General features: G+C 45.8%; 10 protein-coding genes across 10 annotated transcripts; 8 read left to right on the forward strand and 2 right to left on the reverse strand.

The window, feature by feature from the left end:
- Positions 1–111: 111 nt before the first annotated feature.
- PADG_05599 (uncharacterized protein) lies at positions 112–433 on the forward strand (the record flags this gene model as incomplete). The annotated part of the gene is made up of 2 exons (XM_010762508.1): positions 112–317; positions 412–433. 2 exons carry the CDS (start codon positions 112–114, stop codon positions 431–433), a joined length of 228 nt encoding a protein of 75 aa, XP_010760810.1.
- A 604-nt stretch (positions 434–1,037) lies between these two features.
- Positions 1,038–1,349, forward strand: PADG_05600 (uncharacterized protein; the record flags this gene model as incomplete). Its single annotated transcript, XM_010762764.1, has 1 exon — positions 1,038–1,349. One exon carries the CDS (start codon positions 1,038–1,040, stop codon positions 1,347–1,349), a length of 312 nt encoding a protein of 103 aa, XP_010761066.1.
- Positions 1,350–1,432: 83 nt separating this feature from the next.
- On the forward strand, positions 1,433–1,753 carry PADG_11948 (uncharacterized protein; the record flags this gene model as incomplete). Its single annotated transcript, XM_010762863.1, has 2 exons — positions 1,433–1,570; positions 1,679–1,753. 2 exons carry the CDS (start codon positions 1,433–1,435, stop codon positions 1,751–1,753), a joined length of 213 nt encoding a protein of 70 aa, XP_010761165.1.
- Positions 1,754–3,881: 2,128 nt separating this feature from the next.
- On the forward strand, positions 3,882–5,321 carry PADG_05601 (uncharacterized protein; the record flags this gene model as incomplete). Its single annotated transcript, XM_010762509.1, has 1 exon — positions 3,882–5,321. One exon carries the CDS (start codon positions 3,882–3,884, stop codon positions 5,319–5,321), a length of 1,440 nt encoding a protein of 479 aa, XP_010760811.1.
- An 810-nt stretch (positions 5,322–6,131) lies between these two features.
- Positions 6,132–9,665, reverse strand: PADG_05602 (DNA ligase 4; the record flags this gene model as incomplete). Its single annotated transcript, XM_010762510.1, has 7 exons — positions 6,132–6,148; positions 6,274–6,763; positions 6,845–6,950; positions 7,025–7,157; positions 7,208–7,339; positions 7,394–9,507; positions 9,592–9,665. 7 exons carry the CDS (start codon positions 9,663–9,665, stop codon positions 6,132–6,134), a joined length of 3,066 nt encoding a protein of 1,021 aa, XP_010760812.1.
- A 996-nt stretch (positions 9,666–10,661) lies between these two features.
- On the forward strand, positions 10,662–12,380 carry PADG_05603 (uncharacterized protein; the record flags this gene model as incomplete). Its single annotated transcript, XM_010762511.1, has 1 exon — positions 10,662–12,380. The coding sequence occupies one exon, from the start codon at positions 10,662–10,664 to the stop codon at positions 12,378–12,380; it is 1,719 nt and encodes a 572-aa protein (XP_010760813.1).
- Positions 12,381–13,028: 648 nt separating this feature from the next.
- Positions 13,029–16,025, forward strand: PADG_05604 (uncharacterized protein; the record flags this gene model as incomplete). Its single annotated transcript, XM_010762512.1, has 10 exons — positions 13,029–13,144; positions 13,277–13,322; positions 13,426–13,567; positions 13,647–13,857; positions 13,966–14,545; positions 14,612–14,650; positions 14,719–14,787; positions 14,838–15,094; positions 15,172–15,815; positions 15,928–16,025. The coding sequence occupies 10 exons, from the start codon at positions 13,029–13,031 to the stop codon at positions 16,023–16,025; spliced, it is 2,202 nt and encodes a 733-aa protein (XP_010760814.1).
- Positions 16,026–16,753: 728 nt separating this feature from the next.
- Positions 16,754–19,532, reverse strand: PADG_05605 (uncharacterized protein; the record flags this gene model as incomplete). Its single annotated transcript, XM_010762765.1, has 5 exons — positions 16,754–17,012; positions 17,090–17,239; positions 17,303–17,382; positions 17,446–19,314; positions 19,386–19,532. The coding sequence occupies 5 exons, from the start codon at positions 19,530–19,532 to the stop codon at positions 16,754–16,756; spliced, it is 2,505 nt and encodes an 834-aa protein (XP_010761067.1).
- Positions 19,533–20,039: 507 nt separating this feature from the next.
- Positions 20,040–22,720, forward strand: PADG_05606 (AdoMet-dependent rRNA methyltransferase spb1; the record flags this gene model as incomplete). The annotated part of the gene is made up of 3 exons (XM_010762513.1): positions 20,040–20,057; positions 20,115–20,264; positions 20,342–22,720. The coding sequence occupies 3 exons, from the start codon at positions 20,040–20,042 to the stop codon at positions 22,718–22,720; spliced, it is 2,547 nt and encodes an 848-aa protein (XP_010760815.1).
- A 443-nt stretch (positions 22,721–23,163) lies between these two features.
- On the forward strand, positions 23,164–23,376 carry PADG_11949 (uncharacterized protein; the record flags this gene model as incomplete). Its single annotated transcript, XM_010762864.1, has 1 exon — positions 23,164–23,376. One exon carries the CDS (start codon positions 23,164–23,166, stop codon positions 23,374–23,376), a length of 213 nt encoding a protein of 70 aa, XP_010761166.1.
- Positions 23,377–23,393: the final 17 nt, after the last annotated feature.

A 23,393-nucleotide genomic window follows, 5' to 3' on the forward strand; every position in this document is an offset into this window, starting at 1 on the left:
GTAGCAATCGGGGAGCCTCGAGATGGATTTCCGACTGGTACTCTTCCATGTTGGGCTCTCTGTACTCGTACATACTTTTCTTTTACGAGGTTTTCTTCTTAGCAATCCACAATGTCTCGAAAACTGAAAGTCTTGGTGGCTCAAGTGGGCTCAATCCGTATAGATTCTGACCGAAAAGAGGCTAAAACAGCTTTAACGACATTTTTCCCGCGACACATCTTGAGTACGGAGGAGGTGGAGAGGTTTTTTGAGAAAGGCGATGACATCATCAATAGCGAAAATGTCAAAAGGATTCTTCGATGCGGCGCAATCGCTTGGTAGAGATGTCTGCATTGGGTACGCAGATCTTACCGGAGAAAGCTATAAGTTAGTTAACCAGTTAGTTAACTAACGCATGCGTGTATGACTCAGTAAAGGAAGGGAAGGTGATTAGATTAGCAAGAACCGCGGAACCGCAAAATCCACCTTCCTAGCAACGATTGAGCCTTTTGATAACTAAACCCACTGTTATTAATTAGTTAAGTAGTTGGAAAAGGAAGTATTTTTAGGCTTCTGCGCATTCCGGACCCCAGGCCTCGTATAAAACGTATAAGATGGCCGATATTCGAAAGGGGTTGATACGGCTGAACTAGAAGAGATAAGTTAATGCACGAAATAGGAAGGCGGTGAATCCAAATAGGTAATTAGTTAGTTAAACCCCTGTGAGGGCCAGAATGATCATATAGAACTGGTATCAGCGAACAGAGGATTTCACCCCCCTTTTATAGAGGTTGGAGATGACTGATATCCTTATGCTGATACTGCTCATTTTACATACAAGTCTAGCCTAAAAGGCAAACAAAGACATAACAATAAGAAAGATATCCCTCGATAGGAGAACTATCAAAGTAAGGCAAAATTCTTTGAGGATATCCATCAATAGGAGAATTATTGAAGAAAGGCAAGTTCTTTGAGGATATCCATCAGTAGGAGAACTATCAAAGAAAGGCAAATTCTTTGAGGTGAAAAGCAGCTGGTAAGCGGCATGCAAACGCAGCATGTTGGAACCATGGTACGGTCCGTCACAGGCGCGAGATATCTGCCGCGCACCGTATCTAACTGACCCGTCTTACAACCTCGTGCCCGGCGCACACTGGAAGGATGAGGCAACAAGTGCAGACACGGGTGGGAAAAGTGATACAATCGTCAGCATGATGATATGCAATGACCGCTGCTGGCCGGAGTCCCGGCGTGCGTACGGGTTGCAAGGTGTAGAGCTTGTGCTGTGCGGATACAACACACCCGATTTTGGCCCTGATCTATACGGGGAGCCGAATACGGATCCTCAAACTGCGAAAAAAGAGGCATAAATTACATCAAAAGCTTGTCATGGAATATAATAGTTATGCCAATAGCTGTTATTCTATTTCTTCCGCACGGGTGGGTTTAGATAATGGCAAGTATGGGGCTCATTGTGGGGTCTTCAATCGTGAATCCAACTGGGCATACAATTGCGAAAACAATGGGGACAGGGGATAAGGTGATTGTGGCAGATATCAATCTTGCGATTTGCAACATGGAAAAGAAGACGGTGAGTGATTTGTCTGCTCTTCCAGTATTTACACATGGGGAGCAGGATCCCTCCAGCGTGTTTGTGAGAAGGGAATGGTTTAACTAATCTAATTGCCTGGTTTTGCAGGTTTTCGATTTTGACCGGCATAGTAGAATTGAGGTGGAACTATGGCATCATATCATCGCAGACGGGAGTGGTTGAACCACCCCTCCTATATATTGCAGAACCGGCCCCGCATCAACTTTCACAACATAATGGAGTTTTAATGCCATCTATATCATAGAACAAAGACATTGCAATTGTTAGACACCGACATTCAGTGGTATAGAGATGCTGGTCACATTTCCTGAACCTGACCTCCCCTCAACGTTCGCAATAGATCCTCCATGTATTAGTGAACCAATATATATAGATATCATCAATTTCCAAAAAGATATCCAAGGTGTACTAAATATATAGAATAAGATTTGCACTGTTTCCGGTTTATTACCAGAATAAAAATAACAGTAGAAACAACAATATTTTGATCATGTTTAGTTGACATAGAGATAACCATTAAATAAAGTTGTCTCCTAACAGCACTTCCCAGCACGGTTTTTGGACCACACAAAGGGAACTTTAATAGGCAGTCATGATGCAGTGAGATAACGGGCATGCGCATGTTGTGCTTCTGCCAGTGGTTGGCTCTCTTTTGCTCAAGCTAAATTTACAGAGTGTTGATTGAATTGTGAGACGAAGTTCGTGTTGTTCCGTGGCACCGTTTGGGGTAGCCTATCCATGGATGAGATGGCCCTTTATTAGGTCGGTGCATTGGTGGAAGCCGAAAACCTCCATTGAATAATAATAATACGGATACCAGAGAGACCACGTAGGTAAACCCGTAGTTCGATGGCAACACGGGCATTGAAACTCATCTTGGGGACAGGTCACATGTTGACTTGAAAACGGGCAGGATTTGGAGCAAAGTTTCAGTGCTTTGTGAGCAGTTTAGTTGACCCTTATGTTCCAACTTAAAACAGGCTCCCGAAGAACAAAAGTCTTCTTTACTTTGGAAACAAAACCGTGGTTGAGATAAATCACACCCGCAGCAGACACTGAATCTTTTTCCCAAGTTCCAGAAAAATTATTTTGCGAGGCTCGTCGAGGGCCTCAAAGGGTGTATTCAGTTATGTCATGGATTAGTCAAGAAATCCTAGCAATATTTCTAGGGATTACATTTGGCTCAAAAGGATTAGTCAATTAATGTCCAATATACATCTCAGTTGAAAAGCTTTTGAAGAGAACCGTTCAGCTGTTGTCGCAATGGACGAAATATTTCTCCGTGGCTGGATGATGAAATCCTGCCAGTCGGAGTCCTGGCTGAATCGTGTTCAGCGTAGCACTATTCTACGGAATGACCTCGTGTGATACATCGTGTGATTTGCCAACAAAAATTTCTCCTGGTAGAGACAGAATTTATTTATCTAGCTCATCCAGCGCTGAAAAGCTGGTCATTGATCCGTGGTTCATGGTTCATGGAGCGTGGAGCAAGGTGTAATGGGAGGAATATGTCGGGTGGATTGCTCCGTAGTTAATTGGGGGGGGGGGGGGTTAGCTTGGCCGCGGAGCTCTTGTGCATTCCGCTGCAACAATGCACCATGATGCAGAATACGTTGTGCTGTTGTTGATGTTCAGTCGTTTTGGTTTATGGTGAGATTACATGTCGTCGATAGGAATACGAAATAAAAATACCCTGTTGGGCAGCAATCGACTCCCTCGTTTAAATCCAGACAGATATTGGTGGCTATGGCCCTTAGAATCATCTGGGGGGGGGCCAATCATCGCGTCTCCCGTTCAGCCAGCAGCGGCTAGTTAAGTGGAAGGTACCGCTCCACCGTTTGGATGCGGTGACGATACATTGCCCTTTGTTCTTACAACCTAAATCCGGAATACAACCAACCCTTTCAACCTCGCCTTTCCGTGAAACCTACGCTATCCTCCAATCCATTTTCTCCCTCTCCCGCCTCTTCTCGCCCACTTCCTTTTCCTCTTCCTGAATATAACTATATTCTTGAGTTCGGCTTTTGCTCCCAAGCCTGTGATGTTTATACTTGTCCCCAGTCGCCTCTGCTCTGTCGTTGTTGCTCTCCGCCGCTATGTTTTAAAGAGTTGATCCGACACGAATACGGAGGAGTTAGTTCCATTGATTGTATCAAGGACTGCTCTTTAAAGTCATCTACACCTCTCTATGTTGTAGTCAACAGCTTATTTCCAGCTTCAGTTCCAACCATCACCACCAAAACGCTATAGTTCTTCAGCCTGGCCCGGGGAATGGTCATGAATCGTGACGATGGTGTTCCGAACTTTCCATTTCAACTCGAAGATCCAAGATACAGCAGTATATTTGCAGGATGAAAAGGCAGTCCCTGTAGTCTCGTCGGGGACTTCTGAACCATCGTCGATAGCCTCCACAAACCCAGTTATCGTCCCTCCAAGGCGGAGTCAGAGACCTCCTCCTCTCACCCCCCTTAAACCCAATTCTAGCAGGAATAGTTTACAAGAAGTGGCAGAAAGGCCTTCCCGTTCGTTGGCAAGGCCGGAAGTTCCCGTCTCTACGCGTGTTTCAAACTTGCTAGAAGCAACTGCAATTCCTGTGCCGCGGGCCTGGACGACTAGGAAACTAAGTCGATTCCTGGAAGACAGCAATGAGGAATATCTCAACTCTCTGCTCACGGATGGGAGGAAATCGACAGAAAGCCCCAACACACCCGGAGTTTTAGTAAATAGGCCACTTCATGTTCTTCTCAGTCTTCCAAACGCGTTGGAGGATGACGGCGTACCAAGCGGTCCCGAGACTCCCACTTCTGTAGGATCTCTATCCTTACATTCCGTTCCATCTTTGGATACTGATTACAGTATCTCGACACCGTCCAGTGATCCAGCAACACCGTCTTTTTCGGACCATCGAACACCCCTGATACGGAAGCAGAGACTATTTTCACCCACTGAGGCTTGTCCTCTAGATCACCCTCTCCTTTCGCCTTCCATTTGCGAAGAAGATGTAGAAATCGATGAAACTCCCTCTAAACTCCCCACGGATGATTCAAATCCATCAAGGCCATTTCCAAAACTGGGAGCAACAGTGAAGTCAAATCTTACAGCCTCTCTTCGAGCACTCAAATCAGCTGCTCAAAGCGTTTCGAACTTCACAGCTCCTTCAATCCGATCCGAAGACTTTCTTACTCTATCTTTCTTCTCTTTTTCTCCAGAACTGACGGATGATAAACACCCTGTTCCAATGAAGAATCCACCCTCCCCGGCACTCCGGCGCTATTTAAATCCCTTTACCGCCTCGCCGGCAAATTTTCATACATACAGCGAATATCCGCGGGAAATCCGGGACCAACCCAGCAGATGTACTGCTTCAATTCAAATGGAGACGTACAGTTCAGAAGTTGTGAAGAAAGCATGCAGATGTAGCCGATTTTCCCTGACCGGTGAGGATGATGGCGCGACTGATGACGGCGATGATCAAAACTTTCCACAGCAATTGCCTGTCCAACGCCAGCGTGAGCCACGAGAGAATGGCGATTTCCTTCGAGTGGTTGTTTTGGAAATGAACATGCGACGTCATGGTAAACTACGAAGTGACATCCCCGGTCGAGCCAAAATATGGCTTCCTCCAAGGAAAACGGTGTCAACGTCTGATGCTGCCTATATGAGTGTGGGATGTGGCTCTGCTGGCTACAAGATCCCACGAAGGTGGGTCGCAGTATCCGCAGATGAATGATTTTACTATTTTCTTCCGCATATTTTGTAACGTTAGCAAGCGTCTGATAAACGTTTCCTTCGTCTTGAGCGGTTTTGTTTTTTATTAGTTTTTATTTTGGCATTATCCCTTGGAAATACTGCGAGCTCATTTTCACCTCCTTTTGTAGGTTACATTGGTGCTTCTGAGTTTTGGTGGCGGCGGTATTGGATTGGCTCCACTACATTATGGTGATCTTACCATAAACGACTGGACAGGAATATCCTTCACGGAATATCCTTACACAAACCAATAAATATATAGTCCAAATAACTATAGATGCATGCTCTATTACAATATATTATTTGAAAAAGCGGTCACCCCATCTCACAAACTCATAAAAGTAAAATTTCAATGAGATATGATTCGGAAATGAATCGCAGTACTACTTTACTTCCTTCAGGCCGAAGGAAAAATGGTATCATCCCATCGATGAGTTTGCCCGCTCATCACATGAGTGCGGCAAATCGTAAATCCATCAACATTTGAAGTTTCGAGTAACATCTATAACTTATTCAAAATTCCAGGACATCGTCTGATCATTATTCGGAGCTCAGCTCCATCCATATTCACGAAACATGGGTCCTTAGTTAAATATGGGTCCTTTAGTTTAAACATGGTTTATATGAACCATCCCTTTGCTCTTTGCCCCCCGTAGATGAAGTCTCTAGAGATCGCGAGGGAAAAAAAAAAAGAAAAGGTCTCCGTATGGATAATAATGAAGATAAGATTCTAACGCCACAATTTTCCGAGGCCCATCGTTTAGTTTCACCGGATTCGATTTATATCCTCTTACTTGGGTGCGAAGCCTAAACAAATGGTAGGTATATCAGTTTTCCTTTTTGAACTTTATATAAATTACGGAATAAAATACAGCAAAACGCAAGTAGAAGGGGGAAGAGAGAAAATATTGGGGGAACGGTAGGACACATACGATCTTCGTCCACCAGAGTTTTTTTCCTCCAACTCTCCTCCACCCACTCCACCCCAACCAGATGCGGAATACGCTTATTGATCCCAGTGCGGGTTGCAATTTTCCGCCTGATCGCAGAAATTTCCGTTGCCATTATCGTTTTATCATCGGTATTTGCGTCGATTACGATATGCGTGATGCGTGGGTCCGTCATGTCGTTGTCGTCTGTTATGACCTGGCCGCCAGCGAATTTTACGAGATTGGAGGCTAAATAAAGGCATTGAGGAAGACGCTGTTTCTCTTCTTTCAAATTATCGTTTTGTAGTGAAGAACATAGTGATGGTGAAGCAGGTTGTGGCGCAGCAAAGTAGATGACCAGACCTTTGAAAAGCCACCCTTTAGAGGAGTTGTTGAAACTTGCCGTTTGATCTAGCATGTGCCCGATGTGGGATTCCAGTTGGGATATGCTAGAGAAAGTTGTATTAGGGACTGTGGGCATTTCATCAAGGAGCTGTCATTGTTTAATGATATTTTAGTATAAAGTTCCTGCGGCCGGGTCATTACATGCAGGGTAACGGAGTTGGAGAAATACCTTTGTAAGTTCCGAGACGTCGACGTCTCGAGCATAGCTATCGGAGTACTTGTCTACATTTCCGGCAATTTCCTCTTCTTGATCTGCAGTTGTGAAGAACATGTGTCTTATGAATTTGAGATAAACTGGTTAGATGTCTTGTATACTGAAAGAGAATAATAAAGAACATCATAGACTAACTTTGGCTCCAAAGGGATAAGCAGGTCTGGGAGACCTTGGTCTATTTCGTTCTGTTTTAAACAGTCAAAGAGCCATGATGGGCGAACTACGTTTTCCTTTGCGTTCTTTTGTAGTGAAGCTACTTTTACTGTCCCTAGGATGTGTCAATATCAATCTGTTAAGCTGTCTTTTTTGCAGACTCACTGTGATCCGCAATGCAAATTGTATTTTCAGCCGCTGTGTTCGTCTGATACAGTTTGCCGCCATTAGCTTTCACAAGCTGTTCGAGCTGAGCCTTGGTCTTTTTGGGTTCTTGCATGGACTCGGTTATGATAACTAGACAGAGTGTGAGCAATTCATCTAGAACCCTGAAGAACACATGATACACACAGAAATTCAGCCCATCGAATAGCTTCCCGGAGGGACTAGCATATGCAGTTTTTTTACCTCCTTCGTAGCCAGCAACTGTCAACGGCTTCTTCGTAGATTTTTTATGCCGGGGTCTGCGAGTATCGTCAAACCTGAGCTCCTTTTCCTTCACCTCCTTTTCGACGTTTGACTTGAAATCCATAAACTCCTGTACTGTCAATGCACTCTGCCAATTTTTGTCCATACGTAGTCGTTTAAAACGAGGAAATCGCAGGGTGAGACCAAGACGGAATTGGTCACTTGGGGTAACTTGTGCAGCCTTTATACATAGCACAACCGAATCCTCGGGCTTTATCCATACATCAGGACGTTCATGCTGTGCATCATCTCCACCAAGCTCAATATATTCAGTGGGGGGTCTTTTGGGATCCCAATCCATCCACTTCCCATCGGTGTGATGGCGAATATTGGCATAATCAGCTGCAGTGAATCCTCCCCCAACCTTACAAAATGAATAACATTTTGTGGGTTTATCTCCCTTTTTGGCGTGCGCACCATCAACCCTTAGTCCACATAGAAAGCTTGATAAAGCGCCGCCTCGACGGCCGGAACCGTAATATCCCCCAACGACAACGCAGTCAAGAGACTCGCCAAACTCTGTCATATAATCAGGTTTCACCTTCATCCAATCATCATGGCGCTCGTTTAGTCGGTAAGGGGAGTTGGGGTTCTTCAGCACAAGACCTTCAGATGCTTCAGCAACAACTTTCCGAAGTAGAGGTTCGATATCAGCTGTGCTGCGACCTATTTCATAGGTGTGTATTTCAAAACGACGATGTACTGGAATGACACTTGCTTCAAGGGCTCTTCTGCGGTCCCGTAGAATGTATCTTGTGAGGGCTCGACCGTTCAGATATAGAATATCAAATATGCGAAATAATGGTCTCTGTCCTGTCGAGCAGGGATTCCTTTGTTCTGCCAGTGCGGCTGTCTTAAGAGCGCCAAACGGAACAATCGCATCATGCTCCGGATCCCATGTGATCATCTCTCCATCTAGAATGATGCTTTGGACTCCATCAGCGAACGCATTCTGAAGGTGTCTCGTGAGAGCACCATTCTCGTCAAGCAATCCATTTCCGTACAAATAAGTGTAGTCTTTTGCCTTCCGAGACCAAAAGACAAACCTCTTCCCTCCGGGTATCGAGTCGTCTGTTTGCATGTGAAGCTGCATACGTTCTCCGTCTAACTTTTCTTCAATCCAAAATGTCGGATCGTCCTCAGCTAGCCTCATCCTCTGAATCATGCGGTCAAACGACTGCACTTGAAACTGCGCGAGCTGCGGTTGAAAACATTGCATCAGCGTGACTTTAGCCTCATCCCCTTCAAGACGGACATTCGGATTATATAGCTCCCAGCAAACTCGGCGGAGACTGCTAGAAATGCTAAACAGTGCTTCTGCATCGGGATGCCACAAATTGAAGAGCGTCCGTTCTGTGGCACCAACTTTCATTTGCCTCAAAATAATCCGGATAAGCCACATCAACTCCTCGGGATTCATCCTTCTATAAAAATATTCAAGAATTGGGACCTGTTCATCCTCTTTCGAAGCTGCAGAAAGTTTATCCAGTTGTTCGTTAACTTCCTCGATAGTCATGTCGCCCACCTCAGTCCTCATCGGCCGCTTTGATATGATTTCGAAACAACGACCCGCAAAATCACCCGCCATTCTGCTTGCGAAAGTCTGCCCGGGTAATCTCCAGTTCAACAAACTAAACCCATCTTCAGAGTTCTTATCAATTTTCATAACTTTCACTAACAGTTTCCCAATGGCTTTCTCCTTCAATCCATACATCGCCCTGTACCGATCCTTCTCTGGAATGATCAATCGAAAGGCTGGGAATACATCATTACCTACTTCCTTTCGCCACCGCGAAATAAATCGCTGAATGATGTCTCTTCGCAACTCTTGGGGGCTAAGATGGACGGCTGCACCAAGTCCATGTGGTCCCACTTTCCTTCGAGCAACTGCTGGTCCAGTTGGACGCTTTTTGTTCTCATTAAGAGGGTTAAATAGAGTCAGAAATAAGTCATGGAAAGGCAGAGTGGGAGAGTGGTTCCGAGGGCGATTCGGATATCTGGGGGAAATGTTTAGGCAATTTAGTCAGGTACAACTATATAACCAAGTAGTTTAACTATTTGTATATGAAAAAGGAGCTTACTTCTCATCAAGGTCAGCTTCAGTGTCAGCTCCCTGTCGCACATCATCTACCTCGTTTTCCACATCCGAATCCATTTGTAGATAATTAAGGAAATCTGCAATCCACTTGATTTTCAATGAACAATATCTTTCTCAGGTCGACAATGTGTCACTTTATATAACGCGAGTTTCTAGGCAGCACAATCACGAAGGTTGCGCCAATGCACGTGACCTGATGTCATCCTGTTGCATTTAAGAAACCCCGATGGATTCGTTCAGAGAACCAAATTTCCAACATTCCACATATATTTAATCTTACACAGGCTCCCGAGGTAAAGTGTGCAAGCATTGAGGAAATATAGTTTGAGAAAATTTTATAGCTTCGCAATAGGGGTTATTTCTTGCGTGCTCCAGCTATTTTATTTTTTTATTCACTCAATGCTGATGTTTGCAATGCCTCCGTTATAACTACCGCCCAACATCCTGATTAGTTGCAGCGAAAATGGAGTAGGTGCATTAAATATAATTGAGAGAGTAAATACTGAATAACCGAAACAGACTGATATAAGCCAGATATCGTGTCCGAATACAATTCCATGTCGTGGGTTTTCTTCCCTAAATTGGAATTCGAGAGAGGCCAAACGGCTAATAACGAGTTGGTTAACGGTTGGTTACTAAGAATGGGCACTGTTAACTAACTTAACTAATTAGTTAGCGGAATGGAGCCGCCACAGGCTAACACACCAACGCCCAGCCACCAGGCATCCAAGCCTCCAACTTGCAGCCCTCCCAAGAAGTGACAACTTCACACCTTGCCTCGACGGTATGGTGCCCTTTGAAACAACCTCTTGGGTGTCCTTAGTTTCACGTATAAAATGTTTCCCACTTTAAGCCGGGAAAGTTTCTCCATTTAAGGGAATCTAATGTCAAACACGACAATCATATTTTGATGACAACGTGAACTAGATTACACGCGCGAACAGAGAGGGTGACGGAATATCAAGCAATGATAGGCCAGTAGAAGGTGCATTCGAATTCTGGAATATTTTCTTGGAGAGACGTATCAAGTACGACTACATATCATATTCCCTAATGACAGACGATCCAAACCGAAACTCCGGTCAGAGAGCAAGATCTCAAAGATCAAAGCCACGAGTCCAATCAAAATCCCATGTTCAATCCGCAGCTCTCCTTGGAGCATCACTAGCTTTCGATGGACAAGGAGCGAATAAATCCACTGCCGCTCAAACCCCCAACAGCCCAAGGAATCCAAGAAGCCTCGCCACAATGCGAGCAGTTAACAATAGATTCGAACCCGAAGACGATGAACCCGTGGAGCAGGATACCCCTTCCCACAGTTCTGCAGGGATAGTAGAAGACCGGATTAAACTCTTTACTGAAACTCACGATCCTAAGGCATCACAGGCTACATCTAGCCGTGGTGCAAACGTGCCCCGTCCAGGGATGGCTAACCCCCAGCATATGGCTGCGCAGCTGGCCGTGGGAAGATCTGCAGTACGAAAATCATTGACACCGTCAACCAAAGAAAGTGGAGGAGTTAGTTCACTAGGCCAGAAAACTGATCAAGAACCAGGTCACCATGATCGTATCCCCTCCCCCAGTGCATCCCTAGATCTGGTAAGACGGAATGCTGCTGGATCAATGTCAAAGCTTGATGTGATTCTGGACATGCCGTTGGCAGATCCTCGCGTTAGTCGGGCTCTTGATTCCAAGCTGTCGGGTACATCGTCAAGGAATGAGCGCACAGGCTCCTCCCTATCTTCCAGTTCTTTCACTCAGGAGATGCCACACACACCTCCCGCAGAACACCAAAGGAAGCCTTCTTCTACACAAGACAAACAAGGTCCACCATTACCACCAAGGCTGCCTGCGATTTCAATAAATAAGCCTCACCCATCTCAGCAGGCTGTCCCTGCGAAAAATCAAATTAAGATGTCTACAACTTCTGAGGATAAATCAACTTCACTATTGCCAAGCATTCCCACGAACAACTCTACCGCCACAACAAGGTCCACGAATATCCAAACTACGACACCAACTACTAAGGCTCCGCCACCTCAAATACTCCATTCCCGGCCTTCCCGATCTAGTTTACTACCGCAACACTCAGGAGTGTCAGACAGCTCATTGGCCGGGGCGCTAGCAGCTTCATCAAGAGCCCCATCTCCGGCCAAAAGGAATCCTCCACCGCCGCCACCGCCTCAGAGAGGCTCACGCTTTCGTTCCTCGCTAAACCCAGTACATAACATTCCAAAGGGCGCCTCCCGAACACCCAGTCCGCCCAAAGTAATAAGACAAACAATGCGTCAAGATCCCAAAACCGATGACGAAGCCGAACGACGGAAAAAGCTCCAGCGGAACCGTATCATCAACACCCATCCAAACAAGCATCGCGAGGGCGATCGAAAACGTTGGCGAGACCGAGTCACTGAACGGGAACGGAAACGGTATGAGGGGGTATGGGCTGCTAACAAAGGCCTGCTGATAAATGAGATCCGCCGGCAGGGCAGTTCTAGCCCATCCCCACAAGATATGGTATTGAATCTCGTGGTACGGGATATATGGACTCGTAGTCGACTGCAGCTCAGCACACTCGAGCACATTTGGAACCTTGTTAGCCACGAAAATAGGAGAATGCTCACTCGTCAGGAATTTGTCGTGGGGATGTGGTTGATCGACCAGTGCTTGAAGGGACGAAAGCTTCCAGTGAAGGTTTCGCAGAGTGTATGGGATAGTGTGCAGCAGCTACCCGGCGTCCCAGGCCCCCCATCCCAGGCTCTCCGTAGTTAGAAGGTAAATCCGGATATCCAACACGTATTCATACATTGTGTCGGGCGCCAACCCACCAAATGCATGCATAGGTGGATCAGCTGTTTGCTTGAATTTAAAAACAATTAGTTACATATCAGTTATTTTTTTATTTTTATTTTTATTTTTATTTTTCAATCCTTATACACCATATCCTAGAATCTTGGTAGTTGTTTCCAGCCACTCTCTTTGATATATTATTACCAGGCATATTGTCATCGAGTTCGACATACTTCTCGACAACTACATATATTAATTAATGTTTCCGTTGCAAGCAAACCCTGACAACAACAAGCTACGGACGAAGTCACTGACTGGATCGGAGCGCCAGCGTCTTGGCGCCGATGAATAAGCGCCCGGGCTGTGTTGCTCGATCACTTGAAGATTCTACGGACCACTGGAGAGCTTCTATGTGGCTATAGTTACATCGTTCACTTGTTGGTTCTGGTCTGTGTTGTGATCGTTAGAGGGTTGCAGCGGAGCTCATGACAGCGGAGGCATAACTACTGCTAGACATTGATTTGGCGCACTGTTTCCGGGAGAGCGGGAGCCCCAATCACCTAGTCTTGTCTTCTCCCTCCAGGCCCACAATCCTTGGACGGTAGACGGATCCCGGCCAAAAGGATCAAGATGGCTTCCCTCCAGGATAGCCAAAATAATAGCCAGACGCAATTTGAAAATATCCAAAAACAAACGGCGCGCAAAAAGTTTGCAAAACCCCCTGTCAAAGTAGCTTGTCTGTCTTGGTGAGTGAATTCCAACGGTTTAACGTAACCACCACCACCACCAACAACCACATGTTTGCCTTTTCTTTTTCCGGCTTTCCCCACCCACACTTTGACCTGGACTCTCTTGAGTAACATCAAGTTCCCATTTAGTCGCGCGTCCAGGATAAGATGCGATGGGAAAGCGACCTGTTCAGGGGTACGTGAACCTGCCTAGTCTAAATGATGTTGAGAAAACTAGAATACAAGAAGAAGAAGAAGAAATTGGTTCCATGTGCTGAGAGTCAGGATTTGAAACTCAGTGCGCCAGCAAGGGAAAAGAATGTAGCTATCTCCCCAGCAAACGGGGAGGCCCACGGAAGAAAAGAGTAGGACAACCTTCAACCTTAGGCATAGAATCCTACGATAAAGCGTGGCCTTCAAATTTCCCTCGCCTCCATGAAGGTAATCTATCAACTCTCTGATTTCGATTAACTTGCACGCTTGAGAAAGAAAAAGATTATTTAATGGCCTGTCTACCTAGCAGTGTTTAGCCAATTCGACTCGATTGCCGTTCCGGGAGCTGGAATCAGACAACTTGACTTTCCCACCGATGTTCAGTCCATGTTTGAAGACTTATTTGTGCCTCCGAATGTAGATGCTTCACGGACTCTGCTGGGCGCCCCACCTGCTCTTATTCATTTACCCAACCCGGATCCTCCACGGGTAAGGTTATACGGCAGTGAAGCTGATATGTGAGTTACTTGGCCAACTTGGCCATTTCTAGATGATGAGGATGGCAAGATGATCCATTTATCATCCTACAGAAACTTTGTTGGATTCCTGCTAAGTTTCCCTCCCAGATTAAATGGATATTATATATTCATTCATCAATATTTTCCAATATTCCCACCGTCACATACCCCCATCACGGCGGACCGGCCCTTAGCTTCCCCAGCGAAAGTTTCAAACCCGAAATCCACCACCGAGACACCTTTGAGCTACACGCCGAGATCGCCCATCACGCTAGCAATATCAGCAATACTGGCACTTGTACCCCATCCAAAAGACCCAAACCCATCCTCTCCACAGTCAGTGGAACTTCGAAGGTTCTATGCTCAATTGTTCTCACAAGCAGCTTTTGAAAGTGTTGAGAGTGAATCTGAACTTGCGGAATCCAGCGCCAGTCCTTCGCAGGCCCTCCTTAATGAAAATCCTATTCCTAAACGATCAGTAGTTCACCCTCACGTCCCCGTCGAACTAGAAGCCATTCTAGCACTTCTAGTTCTTAGTGTTTATGAATATGCGCAGCGAGGAAATCTAGCCAAGATGCGTAATCGTGCAGGCCAGGCTTATGTTATGGCGATGAATATGTCACTGCATGCTTTGCCACCAAAAGACAACATTTTCGCTGAAGCAAAACGGCGAGCTTGGTGGATGACGGTTTGTAACACCTACCTACCCTCATACAAATCATTTTGGCGATTTAGCTACTAATAACCGCCATAGTATTACTCCGTTTGTCAAGGTTCAATCGTGAGCACGACTGTAAGTTTTTAACCAGAGAATAGGAAAACCTTCGAACGCTATAGCTGAGATGTGTCTTTTGATTAAAGCCTCCTACAATCATTGGCGACGACAGACGTTTTGTTACCCCCTATCCACGCTTTGCTTCGGATCCGGATGTAAGTTGGTTTTCTATACCCATTCATGCTCATATTGATCTGTTTTGTAGGGCTGGTCAATCCTTCTACGAACCCAGCACGCGCTTCTTGCTGCAACTCAATTCGTCATTGAGCTCAATCAAACTCTAAAGTCCAAAAGCAATATGTCGTACGTCTACAGGCGGATGAAAGAGCTTGACACTTGGATTCGGCCCGTTTTGGAGCAGGCCAACGCTCCTCTGCCTATGTCTTCCGTGGGAGATATGAACGACTCAGAGGCAATAACTGCGCAAAGCATCCGAAAGATATCGCTTATCAAGCTTTCCAGGTAAGAATTCCGAACTTCATTTTCTCTCCTCATACATATATGTATAGATGTATAGAAGCACGTTTTGACATAAGCAGCGCACATATCAAAACCCACCGTTTCCGAGCATTCTTAGACATTCCGATTTTCCTTAAGAAATACTGTGATCTTACCTGCGCAAGTTTGGGTTATCCAGAAACGGGATCCGATACACAAGAAAACTCGAGACTCTCTTGCTGTACCAGCCTGTCGGATGTTCCAGCAGCCCCTCCAGGAGGCCAATCACTACCATCTTGCTCTCCAAATTCTGACGCATCCGGCGCCACTACCTCATCCTCCTCCTGGATCATGGACGATGCATTTCCATTCACAAACCAAGAGTCAACTGTGATATGTCTAAACTCCTCTCTCAGAATCTCTCAAATGTTCTACAGCCTTCCTTACCCAAGACCAAGATATGGTGATATCACTCTAGAGAATAATGCTCCATCGCCCTCAGATGATGGCATTCCAGCTCTTCCGCGCACCATGCCATCATTTGCCTGCTGTGCAATGCAAAGTAGCTATGCGATGCTCATGCTTTATTATAAATTACGGACCTCAGACCAGGCCAGTCCCGCTCCACACAACCCACTCAACACTTCCATAGAATTAGTGAGGAAGCTCAAGCACGGTTTGGAAAATGTGATTGGTGCTGTTAGAAATTATTCAATTGCATTCGAAGCACTAGACGGAATGAGAGGTAAGTTGAACTCTTAGAAAATCCTTTGCTTATGCCCAGAACCTAACTGTTGCTGTTGCAATTTGTTCCATTAGAAGAAATCGAGGGTGCCTACATGACAGCTTTTCCGCAGCCATAATCATCAATTCTGAACGTTCCACGATCGATGTTGTTCTCCTCGACTCTGCTCTCCTACGGCTTATCAAACCCTCAAGCGAGCAACATGTTTGAAAGACCGATTCGTTTCCCTAGACCAGTTATTTTGACAAGCGTGCCTTGAATGACTTCTATTTCTACAGGTTTCTTTCGCGCTCCCTTTTTTCCCTTTTCATCAACCGGATCTTAATGACATCACGATACGCTTTCGTTTGCTGTCCCATTTTCACCTTGCTATCACACATACATATATCCTTCCACATATACAGCCATTTTCGATCTTTTTTTGACATATTTGAGTCTTAAAGCTACCGGATTCTTTTATCCTTTGAAATCAAGTCAATACATTCATTCACATTCCGTGTGTAACCACGTCTCCCTGCTGTGCATTGCCTTTTCGTCTCATACGTATATCCCGCCAAACAGCGGCATCGAATTAAATGTGAAATGCGCATGAGTGTCGTGCTCTTTTATATCTCGGGTTTTGGACATCCTCCTTATATCTTTCGTCTTTCGTTCAATATATTTTTCAAGTCGCCTACGACGTTTTATTAGCAGCAATACATACGAATATTTCTTGGTATTTGGTTAGTTTTCATTGCTATCAAGTTAATTAATATGTAACGCCACGGCCAGACTCCCTCATCCAACGAGCATAGTTTACTAGATAGAAACAATCTTCCAGATGGACACAATACTAATAAGCAGATAGGATCGATCTATAACATCGCTAAATGCAACGAGGAAACATGAAAAGGGAGAAAAAGAAAGCATCACGTAACGCCAGAAGAATAAAAGGGATCTTAAAGCTTTGATCTAATGCCTTCAAGACGAAACTTGACATCTTTCAGCACCTTGCTGGTAGGTTTCCAATCATCAAAGAGTCTTAGGAGCTCCGCGGTCTCCTTAGACAACTCGCGTCGCACGTATTCTTCTTCGAGGACGCCCCGCATTGCGAACGGGAGTATGTATGGATTTGGAGTCTGTGAACGATGGAATTTTTTTATTTCGAGTTTGGCGTTGGCAACTGGAAGTGTTTCGAGGGTATATTCGACAGCGAGGCTACAGCAAAGGAGATTTTATCAATCAGGAAATCCTAAGTAAATCTCACAGAGTCCTTTTTGGTGATGATTGCTTACAGGTAGACTGTTTCGTCGTCATATAAACGGGAGTGCCCTTCGCCAGAATATAAACTCCCAGCAAGAGGAGAGCTAAGCTCCCGTATGAGTCCGTGATCGGATATTCCTAAGTTGCGTAGCTTCATTGCGAAGCCCACGAGGTGTGACAAACTGGATGAAGTGAGCGCGTTAGTGACTTGTGTTTTTGCACGGGGTATTTAGGGAATAACTTACAAGCTTGGTGCATGGACCCTACCATCCACAAAGACAGCTCTATATATGTGAGGATGGGAAACGGAGGCAAACGTAGATGACTAGGAGAATAAAGGCTCAGCGGTCCACCTCACAGATTATAGAAATGTTTCTCAAGCACATACCTCCAATGAAACCAACTGATCATCTATGCTCCCCACATACACTATCCTCACGCCAAAGTCAAGTGCTGCTTCAAGTGCTGCGATGTGGTCCTGCGAGACTTTGCTATTCGGATTCGCAAAATCAAATAATTCACCAGCTGATCCACTAATCCAGCGGGATCGATAATCTGGAAATGGCCCCAGATTGACACCTGCCATCGCACATATACCAATACGGGCGTAGTTCACACAACCAAACGCTATCAATTTCGCAACCAACATGGTTGCAACTGGAACACCCTGGCTATGGCAGGCTACCATGATGAAATCGGCTTTCTTGATGACTTCGATGTAGTCGAGGAGCAACTTCCAGAGTAGATCCACTCGTTCTGAAATGCGCCCCTCACCTTCAAGTGCTATTTTCTGTATTTCACAGGAGTAACTACGAGATTCAGCCCATGAAGAAATGGCCTCAGCTGCTAGAGTTGAAAATTTGACGGAGGTTCCTGTTGGCTGGCCGAGCACCGTGCGAATTAACGGAGCAGGGAAGTATCCATGCACCCCGATTGCGAGAGCACGTTTGATACGAGGTGGGTCAGTTGTGCGTGTTACATGGCAGTGCTCAGTGTTCCTAGTATAGTATAGTAGACGACCAAGCTGCTGAATAATACCGGGCTTCTGTTGGATGGGGAAGCTGTCCCTAAATGTCGGAAGCACCTGATTGGGAAACACAATTTTAGCCGTTGAGGTGCTGCCCAATTTGTCTTTAGTCGGGCCAGTAGACTTTTTAGTGATACTTTTGGATGGCCCGTCAGATGTTATGGATTCAACTTTGGGCTGTTCACGTTGGCTGTCTGTGTCTACAGACCCTGGTTCCGGTTTCGATACTTCAATCGACGCCGATGATTTATTTTGAGAACGGGTTGAATCCTCTGCTGACTCTAGCCGTGGGGCACTTTGTTCAACATGCACTGTCGAGGTCTCTCGATACCAAAAGAGCCAACTGGATGATTTTGTTGTGTTGGTAGGTGCACTGGTCAAATCGGTATCCTGGGGTTGTGTATCGGCAAGGTCGGCTTGGGGATCTATAGCATCATTCTTTGCCGTAGAGTCTTGAACACCCGCACATTCTTCGCACTCCTGCACGCCGTCCAAGTCGTTTCTCGGCTGGGGAGGAGCAGGACATCCACCCCACATAAACGGCCATGATCTCTTTTTATAATTTGGTGCTCCGGAAGAGGTAGAATGGGCATCGATTTGGGTTGCAGGCATTTCCGTATCTTTTTGTTCCGGTTCTTCCTCCACTTCTTCTTGTTCTTCTTGACTTGACGATCTAGGCGCTTGCGTTACAACCTCACTAGGCAGTTCTATTTGATCTATTTTGGAAGTGGATTCAACCCCAGTCTTTATGAGCGGAAGCCAGCTAAGCCAACCTGAGGCTTGATTTGACTGACTTTCTTGTTCTTTTCTCCCAGGACCATTACGATCTGGAAGGATATCACCCACAATCCTCTGGCCAAGTTCCTTTGCACTCAGGCTGTTTCCGGAAGTTTTCGGCAGTATAGGTGTCGAGTCATCTTTGATGCCATCCTTTTTGCATACATCAATAGTTTTATCAGATTCCTGCATATTAGAAACGGCGGGAGAGCTAATTGAAGCAATATTGATTCGTGTGGTAGCTACTTCTGCCGGCAACGACCTCATAGACCCTCCAACCTTCTTCGTAAGTCCGATAGAGGGCGATCGGACGGACCTAGCTTGGCTAAAAAGCGTTGGAGTCGACTGTTTGCGTTCTAATGTCCGAGGTCCTTCTGCAGAAATGCTCTCACGCGCAACTTCGGTCACCGCTGGTGCCTTAGATTTGCTAGGCCAAGGTTGAATATACCAGCTCTAATATTAGGCATCTCTTATCAGCGAAAGAGATCTTTAACATAATGGGGGTAGGTATATGGGCTTCCTACCGCGGCTTTCTCCCTTGGCTTGTACGGAGTCCCCGTATCTGTGGCAATTCCCGGGTTCATGCCAGCATTCAGCAAAGCATGCACTGGCTCTGCGTTCTGGTTGGGAACATTTGGATTCACCCGCTTTCGCAATCCCGCGGGAGCCATAGATAAGCAAAAGAAGGCATAACACTGGGGAACGCTATATTGGTATGAGAAACGTCGGAGAAGTTGATACAAATAAGGGTGAGTTGGAGTGGCAGTTGGAGAAAGATAACAGAGAAGAATAGTAGTAGTAGTAATAGCCTTCGTCTCGCTGTCCGTTGATGTTGTGCAAGTGTCGGTGTTTGTTTGCCTTGGGCAATTGATACAAGATGACGTAAGGCAACTCTTATCCCGTGATCCAGATCTTGGCTGTGGAGTTGACTAGCCTTGGCAACTGCCACCGCCTCGTGTGGGAAAAAAAAATACATACATCCGAACAACAGCGGCAGAAAAGAAGACGACGGGAGCAGAGTGAAGGTGAAGAGAAGACAACTACGGAGCAAACTGGAAATACAGTATCTTGCAACAATTAATCTGTTCATCTGGGCTGATTCGGTGGGATGAGTCTTGCTGTCTTTCTTTAGCTCATATGTTACTGGTCTGATTGATCAATTCAACCCAAGTTAAGTCATGGCCATCCAGAAAAAGGTAAATTACCCGATGCCAACATATACCCTTTTGTCGCGTTCTAACAGTGGCTATTAGTATGGCAAAGGCCGTTTGGATAAATGGTATAAGCTGGCGAAGGAGAAGGGTTACAGAGCTCGTGCTGCCTTCAAGTTGATCCAGCTTAATAAGAAGTATGGCTTCCTAGAGAAGAGCAAAGTACTCCTTGATCTTTGTGCTGCCCCCGGAGTAAGCTATTGAAATCAGTTTCCCCCCTCCTTCCCTACTGATAACCATATTCTGACGCATAGATCTGGGTCATATAGTCTTGGTGTCAAGTTGCTGCGGAATGCATGCCCTCGCAGTCTCTCATCGTCGGTGTCGACCTCGCCCCGATTAAACCAATTCCCAAAGTCATTACTTTCCAGAGCGACATTACAACAGACAAGTGCCGGGCCACAATTAGACAACATTTCAAGTCTTGGAAGGCAGACACTGTCCTCCATGACGGTGCGCCAAACGTTGGTGTCGCTTGGGTGCAAGATGCTTTCTCACAGGCAGAGCTGGTGCTTCAGTCTTTAAAGTTGGCGACCGAATTTTTGGCCCCAGGAGGAACATTTGTTACCAAGGTGTTCAGATCGAAAGATTACAATCCCCTGCTGTGGGTATTTAAACAGCTATTTACGAGTGTGAAGGCCACAAAGCCCCCTTCCTCGCGAAATGTTTCTGCTGAAATTTTCGTCGTCTGCTTGGGTTTCAAGGCTCCAAAACACATCGACCCGAGGTTCCTTGATGCGAAACATGTCTTCGCTGAATTACAGGACCCTACTCCAAATTACGAAGCAAAAGTGTTTAATCCGGAGAAAAAGAAGCGGAAGAGAGACGGTTATGAGGAAGGAAATTACATACAATTCAAAGAAATCCCCGTCAGCGAGTTCATAAACACTACCGATCCAATCTCCATTTTGGGAGAATACAACAAATTGAGTTTTGAACAGTCTACAGGTGCAGATCTTGCTTTGGCAACCCTCAAGCGGCTTCCCGAAACAACGAAGGAAATTCAATTATGTTGCGAGGATCTCAAAGTTCTAGGAAAGAAAGAGTTTCGTAATCTATTGAGATGGCGAATAAAGGTACGGGAAAAGTTTGGCTTAGCCGTGAAGAAAGGGTCTAGTAAAGCAGTCGAGAGCGAAGAGGTGGCTGAGGTAGAGCCAATGGATGAGGAGCTGGCACTTCAGGAGGATCTCCGTCACTTGCGCGAGAAAGAGACATCGAGGAAAAAGAGAGAACGACGCAAGGAAAATGAGCGGAAGCAAAAAGAAATAGTTCGCATGCAAATGCACATGACAACCCCCATGGACATTGGTACCGAACAATCTGGACCGTTCGGAGAAGGGCAAATGTTTTCTCTCAAGCCCATCAACAGGACTGGTGCAGTAGCAAACATAACCAGTGGTAAAATGGTTAATGTTGAAAGTGAGGACGAAGAGGAATCAGCGACCATCGATGAAGAGTCCGATGAAGAGGAGGACCGTTTAGAGCGTGAGTTAGATGCTATGTATGAAAGATATCAAGCTAATCGGGAGGAGCGAGATGCAAAACTGCGTGCTAAAAAAGCCCGCAAGGACTTTGAAGCAGAGGAGTGGGAAGGGATATCCGATTTCGAGAAAGAAGGCGATGAGGAGACAGATAATGATGCTCCTAGATTGGTCCCACGACCAAGCGTTGATAGCAAAGGCTTGTCCAACAAGGCCGCAATGTTTTTCGATCAAGATATATTTCAGGGATTAGGAGACCTAGGTGAAGAGGACGATGAGCAGGATGATGGCGAGGGCCACCAAGATGGAGATGACATTGCGGCTCCCGAGCAAGATAACATTGAATCAGATGAAGGGGATTATTCCGATGCTTCAGAGAGCAGCGATGATATTCCCACAACCCAAGAAAAGCCCAAGCTCAACAATAAACAAACCGAGAAAAGGGGTTCCAAACATGAAAAGGCCACGAAAGACAACAATATCTCCCCTGATTTTGAAGGAGAGAAACAAGATCCTCGGAAGAAAAATGGACAACTTGGTGAGCTCTCTTCCCCAGACCTGTACCAAGTATTGAAAAAGTTTAATACTAACTATCCCCTCCAAGATATCGACATAATAACAGCTGAAGCTATGACCCTCGCCCAACAAATCGTTACTGGCGAAAAAACATCCCATGATGTCGTCGACGACGGCTTCAACAAATTCACCTTCCGCGACACCTATGGGCTCCCGGAATGGTTCCTGGACGATGAGAGCAAGCACTCCAAACCACAACAACCCATAACTGCCGCTGCAGCGGCCGCAATCCGCGAAAAGCTTCGCGCCATAAACGCACGCCCCATCAAGAAGGTGCAGGAAGCCAAGGGTCGCAAGAAATTCAAGGCTGCGAAGCGGTTGGAGAAACTGCGCAAGAAATCTGCACTGCTAGCTGAAGACGAGGCTATGAGTGAAAAGGATAAGGCGCAGACGATCGCGCGGATGATGAGTCGGGCGATGAAGAAGAAGCCAAAGCAGAGTGTGAAGCTTGTTGTGGCCAAGGGATCTAACAAGGGTATTGCTGGTAGGCCAAAAGGCGTGAAGGGGAGGTATAAGATTGTCGATGCGAGAATGAAGAAGGATGTTAGAGCGGAGAAGAGGCTGGCGAAGAAGAAGAAGAAGAAACATTGAGTCTTCTTGGTCATTTTTCCAAGTTTAGGAGGTGACAAATGACACGCGCGTTGCTAATATTTATGTTGTGCATGTACGGTAAACTTCAGGGAGGAATCCTGGATATAGGTTAGATGAAGTATAAAATAAGATATGTTAGTTTATATTCTGGCTTGAGTCTAAGTATGTTGTCTTGACAATATGCATCTACGCTGGTGAGTCGGCTACTCATCCAATATTTATGCTGTGAAGGCATTTACCCCCCCCCCCCCCCCCCCCCCATACACCCAAAACATATAATATGCTCGTTTCATCCATCCATCCATTATCCATTATGCAAAGATCATTATGTAGAATGGATCAAATGAAAAAGATAGAAAAGGGAAAGAAAAAGACAAAGAACAATAAATACATGGACAAACACCTTTTCCTTCCTGTACGTTGCGCTCATAGATACCTCTCTTATGTTATCTCCCGCGTCTTCCCTCAAAAGCTCTCCAGCTGAGCGGCTCTCGACGGACGCAGCGGAAAGTGTGACGATGATGCGTGTCATGATGCTAGGCAAATCGCTGGGTGTTCGAGATACTGCTGGTGACCAGGGACACGCCTCTTTGCTAGTGCAACCGCCTAATAAGTCCATGAGTTTGAGTCTTAGGTTTCGCTGGCACTTCGTTTGAGCGGGTTGTCCATGTTA

The sequence above is a fragment of the Paracoccidioides brasiliensis genome (assembly GCF_000150735.1).
Source record: "Paracoccidioides brasiliensis Pb18 unplaced genomic scaffold supercont2.6, whole genome shotgun sequence".
NCBI classification, from domain to species: Eukaryota; Fungi; Ascomycota; class Eurotiomycetes; order Onygenales; family Ajellomycetaceae; genus Paracoccidioides; species Paracoccidioides brasiliensis.